Source organism: Lipotes vexillifer, unplaced genomic scaffold (genome assembly GCF_000442215.2).
Source record: "Lipotes vexillifer unplaced genomic scaffold, Lipotes_vexillifer_v1.1 scaffold349, whole genome shotgun sequence".
Taxonomy (NCBI): domain Eukaryota; kingdom Metazoa; phylum Chordata; class Mammalia; order Artiodactyla; family Lipotidae; genus Lipotes; species Lipotes vexillifer.
Window position 1 is genome coordinate 308,792 of NW_006790574.1, and position 5,334 is coordinate 314,125.

A 5,334-nucleotide genomic window follows, 5' to 3' on the forward strand; every position below is an offset into this window, starting at 1 on the left:
CCCTACACAGTGAAGTTTACCTGGGAGCCTGGGCACACCTGGGCCCTGAGTAAGCAGAACTGGAATCTCATCTGTGGGGACGCACCGCTGGAGTCAGGAAGTAAGATGAGGGTCTGGTGATAGGGCAGCAGGGCGGGCATGAGGCGGACGCCTGGCATATGGGGGGTGCTCAGTGAGTATTTGTTGAAAGAGTAGCTAAGTGGATGCCTGGAGTCGGGGACTGGGCAGGGGCTGGGACTGACGGGGGTGGGCATCTGACAGCTGGGTTTAAAGGCCTGGCACTAACACTCAAACCCTCCCACTGCCCTCAGACGCCACTCGCCAACAGCGAGGAGTCCCTGGATTTCAGCGTGAGCCTCGAGCAGGTACAAGCCACGAGGGGTGGAGCTGGGAGGCGGCAGCACAGCGAGGGCTTCAGGGCCTGAGCCAGCTGTGCCTCTCCCCACCCCTAGGCCTCCACAGAGCGGGTGCTGAGGGCTGGGAAGCAGCTGCATCGGCATCTCCTGGCCACCTGCCCCAACCTCATCCGAGACCGAAAGTACCACCTCCGACTCCACCGGTGAGTAGTGGCCTTGGCTACCTACCTCCTTGCCCACCCCGTCCAAATGCTCCCCACCCCCTGTTTTCTTTCCCTTTCACTCTGTCCAGGCACCTGCGCCCAGCGCTGCTTCTAGACGAAGGTGCCTTTCAGATGGAGTGTTCTTCCCTCTCGCCTCTCCCGTCCTGCCATTTGAGTCTCCTTCCTCTTCCCTGGCCCCTTCACCTCCCAGGCAATGCTGCTCTGGCCGGGAACTGGTGGATGGGATCTTGGCCCTGGGGCTGGGAGTCCATTCCCGGAGCCAAGCCGTGGGAATCTGCCAGGTGCTGCTGGATGAAGGTGCCCTCTGTCATGGTGAGCCCTAGTCCTGAGTGGGTGCCCGGGGCTGGGCAGTCCTGGGGAGCAGGCACTGGTGGGCATTGCTGGTGGGCATTGCAGCAGGGGGCCTCATACCCACGTGACCTCAATTTCCTCTCCTTCCCAACGCCTGGGCCTCTGCCCCCCAGTGAAACACGACTGGGCCTTCCAGGATCGAGATACCCAATTCTACCGTTTCCCCGGGCCGGAGCCAGAGCCTGCAGGCATCCATGAGCTGGAGGAGGAGTTCCTTGAGGCTCTGGCCCTGCTCTCCCAGCGGGGGCCTGACGCCCTGCTCACGGTGGCACTTCGAAAGCCGTAAGTCGGGCGCCTTGCATCTCGCGGCCCTGCTCTCGGACTCGGTAGTTTCTGTTTCCCCTCTGAGGGGGTGGTCCCTTACTTTGTGTGGAGGGAAGGGACCCTGGCTGGACCAGAGGCCTGAGCTCTGGTCTGCATTCCGCCATGGACTTGCTGTGTGATCTCGAGCCCTCCTTCCCCTTCTGAACATGGTCCTTCCTCTGTAACTGAGGCTGTGGGACACGTGGCCTCCGAAGACGCTGCCCACTCTGCGATGCAGAGAGGCGCAGGGCTTTGGAACCCGCTGGCAGGTCTGCGTTCAAATTCCAGTTCCACTGGCTACTAGCTCGGTGACCTTGGGCCTTTCCATGCCGGCTTCCTCTTCTGTCAAAGGATGACAATACCCACGTCATGGGGTTGTCGTGAGGGTGGAATGAGGTAATGCGTGTAAAGCGCATGGCCGAGTGTCTGGCACACAGTGTGCTCCCGGTAAAGGCTGGCCCATTATTGATAAACAGCCACTGCTGGGGCACCGGCTGGCCCAGGCCCAAGCTTGGTGGACGTGGTGGCTTCCCGCTCTTGGCCTTGGGCCCACAGCTCATCACTTCTTCCCCGCCTTCCTGGGCCTGCAGTCCCGGTCAGCGCACAGACGAGGAGCTGGACCTCATCTTTGAGGAGCTGCTGCACATCAAGGCCGTGGCCCACCTCTCCAACTCGGTCAGTCCCCCGACCCAGCCCTGCCCTCCCCACCCAAACCTCCCTTCCCTGTGACCGCTGCTGGGCCAGAAGACATTCCCCTCCCCTTCTGCCTGTGGCTGGGAAACCTCAGTCTAATTTCTTGCCCCCGGCATCCTTATCTGAAAGCCCTTCTGCCTCTCTTTGCCCATTTCTTCCCCTTGCTTTGTCTCCCGCTGAATCCCAGGTCACGCGACCTAACTACATCTCTGTCCCCTGAGCACTTGTGGCTTTGGACCTAACCGCCTCACGTGGTCCCTCTTACCCTGAACTCACCTCATTGACCCGCCTCTCCCCGCCCACAGGTGAAGCGGGAATTAGCGGCAGTTCTGCTCTTTGAACCACACAGCAAGGCAGGGACCGTGTGTAAGTCAGACGGGACGGGAAGCTGGGCACCAGGGACCTGGACGTGGGCAGAGGCCGCAGGGGAGAAGTGGTGGGTCCCTGGGGGCATGTCTGATCTGCACTTCTCTCAGTGTTCAGCCAGGGGGACAAGGGCACCTCCTGGTACATCATCTGGAAGGGATCTGTCAATGTGGTGACCCACGGCAAGGTGAGTCTTCCCTCCCTGCCCAGCCCCCTGGGGTGTAACTGCTCTCTGGTCCTTGACCTCATGGGCAGTGCCTTTAATAGACCCAAGGCTGCCGATCTCCCGGGTCTCCTCCTGCCTTGGTGGCTCTGTCCGCCACGGGTCTGTCCCGGTGAGGGCTGGGCGGCGGGGCTGGGCTGTGACTCAGGCCTGGCTGCAGGGCCTGGTGACCACAGTGCACGAGGGAGACGACTTCGGACAGCTGGCTCTGGTGAACGACGCACCCCGGGCAGCCACCATCATCCTGCGAGAGGACAACTGCCATTTTCTTCGCGTGGACAAGCAGGACTTCAACCGTATCATCAAGGTGCCGTTGCTGGGGGTGGGGAGGGCAGGGGACGTGGCAGGGACACGTCTCTGGAGAAGTGGTGTGGGGCGGAGTAAAGACCAGAGAGAGCCTTTAAGGGTCAAGGAGAGGTCGAGGGTGGAGAAGCTCGGGGCGATGGCTGCAGGTGGCAGCCCAGCCCTGCGTGTGTGAGGAGGTGCAGAGCGTGCTGAGGAGGGTCAGCGAGCCCTGGGGATCCTGGCTCGGGTGGGAGACCAGGGGGCTGGGGTTACAGAGGGGTGGGGGTCTAGGGTGCAAGGGGATGCAGCATAATGGAGCGTGGGATCCACGGAGGGAGCCCTGGGAGGGATGGGGTGGAGGAAGGGCTCAGGCTGGGTGATGGGCAGGGGTGGGAGTGGGGGTTAAAACCAAGGTCATGGGCACTGAATGGAGCGGGAGAAGGGCTGAGGGTCCCTGTGGGAGCCTTGTGGGGTTCAGCGTTTGGAATGGGGGAGGGAGAGGGAGAAGCTCTAGGGTGGGGAAAGGAGTCATGGTGTATGTTGAGCACTGGGTGTTGGCTTGTTCTCCAGGATGTGGAAGCAAAGACCATGAGGCTGGAAGAACATGGCAAAGTGGTGTTGGTGCTGGAGAGAACCTCTCAGGGCACTGGCCCTTCTCGTCCCCCAACCCCAGGCAGGAACCGGTAACATACCCACCATGCTCCCTTTCCATACCACGTCTCTTGCCCACCTCCTCTCCTTCCATTTCCCAGGCTTTACTCCCTTCCTCGTGTCATACCCCTGCCCTCTGGCCACCTGGGGGTGGAGAGGCTTCCAGGGACTAAGACGCATCCCCTGAGTTGGTCCCCCCCTCCACCCCAAGGTGAGAGAGGGCTGGCAAATAGGGATGAGTGATATGACTGATTATTGATGTCTGCCCCAGCTGTGGGAAGGGGAGTCATGGCATAAGTGCTATGGACTGGCTGCTTCTGCTAGGTATATAGTGATGTCTGGCACCCCGGAGAAGATCCTAGAACTTCTGTTGGAGGCCATGCGACCTGATTCCAGTGCTCACGACCCAACAGGTAGGGGCAGGAGACACCCTTACTGCTCTCTGACTCATTGGGTGGTCAGCACAGCATGGTGAGGGCCAGGCACCCTGCCGTCTGACCTCATCGGGTGCTAGTTTGGTCCATTTGGTCAGTTGACGGGAAATTTGCATTCCTGTGTTCTTGGTTTGGGTGGGAAGCGCGGTGACAGGGATTGGGCATCGCTGGTCCCTTGCCCGTAGTGGGATTGGGGAAAGGGATGCTCCAGCTGTGCATATACTTGTGCTCAGTAAACTTGACCGCTGAAGCCCCCACCTGTCCCCTGTCCCTGCCCTACAGAGACATTCCTCAGCGACTTCCTCCTGACCCACAGTGTCTTCATGCCCACTGCCCAGCTTTGCGCTGCCCTCCTGCACCAATATCCTTCCAGCCCCAGGGGATTAGGATGGTGTGTGGAGTGGGGAGAAGGAATCCCTCGTATCATGGCTGTGCCGAACCCTCCAAAGTGCCAGCATCATGCCAGGCCCAGCTTGCACATGGGCTCTGGGCATCCTGCCCCTCCCTTGCCCAAGGTGTGGTGGGTGGTCTGGTTGGATGTTGTGGTTCCCTTGACTGGTGCCCACTTTCCACGCGGAGCCCGTGGGAGGCAGCGAGCAGGAGTGCAGCACCTACATCTGCAACAAGAGACAACAGATCCTGCGGCTGGTCAGCCAGTGGGTGGCCCTGTACGGCCCCATGCTCCACACCGACCCTGTGGCCACCAGCTTCCTCCAGGTACCTGGGAGTGAGGCAGGGCTGGACCGGGCTGCCCGGGGTGGACCTGGAGTCTCAGTGAACCTTGGCTCCTCCCAGAAACTGTCAGACCTGGTGAGCAGGGATGCCCGGCTTAGCAACCTGCTGCGGGAGCAGTGGCCAGAGAGGCGGCGACACCACAGGTGATGCTTTGGCTCAAGTTAACTCGTCACCTGGGGGACGGGCGGCGCAGCGGGGATGGAGAGCACCGCCTCTGGGGTCAAACACGTGGCTTAAATCCAGGCTGCACCACTAGCTATGCCGCCCTGAGCCCATTACCCTCACCCCCCCACCCCCTAGGGCTTCAGCTCTTGTCTGTAAAACTGGAAGAATACCTACCCCTCACTGCACCTGAAGAGTGCAGCTCAGGGTGTGCTGTGCTCACTTGTCTAGACTTGCTAGTGTTCTTACCGGTCCCCTTGCTACTCACCCTCCCATCACGTGCTCCTCCGTATGCTCGTGCAGCCACAGTCATCCGTGGGCCATCCTTCTAGCCCCAGCACACCTGCTGTGCTCACTGTCTCCTAATTATTGCCAAGCACCCTTGGTGCCAGCTCCTGCCGGCCAGCCCGGTCAATTTCCTAGCGTTTACCTCGCCCTCCGAGACCTTCCCGCCCTCCCAGGCATCCCATGGGGGCGTCTGAGGTCCAGGGAGAGCTCCTGTGCAGGCTGCCAGCCCTGACACCACGTCCCTTTCTCCCTTGAGCTCTCTT

At 60.9% G+C, this 5,334-nt stretch overlaps 1 protein-coding gene across 1 annotated transcript in view; it reads left to right on the top strand.

The window, feature by feature from the left end:
* The window catches only part of RAPGEF3 (Rap guanine nucleotide exchange factor 3), a 22,738-nt gene that overhangs the window by 7,105 nt on the left and 10,299 nt on the right, over positions 1-5,334 (top strand). The window contains exons 3-15 of the mRNA XM_007463843.1: positions 312-365; positions 453-559; positions 771-892; positions 1,045-1,213; positions 1,825-1,909; positions 2,233-2,293; positions 2,404-2,480; positions 2,677-2,823; positions 3,372-3,484; positions 3,777-3,865; positions 4,169-4,247; positions 4,453-4,603; positions 4,682-4,764. Coding sequence (XP_007463905.1) covers positions 312-365; positions 453-559; positions 771-892; positions 1,045-1,213; positions 1,825-1,909; positions 2,233-2,293; positions 2,404-2,480; positions 2,677-2,823; positions 3,372-3,484; positions 3,777-3,865; positions 4,169-4,247; positions 4,453-4,603; positions 4,682-4,764 — 1,337 coding nt within the window. The remainder of the gene's footprint in view (positions 1-311; positions 366-452; positions 560-770; positions 893-1,044; positions 1,214-1,824; positions 1,910-2,232; positions 2,294-2,403; positions 2,481-2,676; positions 2,824-3,371; positions 3,485-3,776; positions 3,866-4,168; positions 4,248-4,452; positions 4,604-4,681; positions 4,765-5,334) is intronic.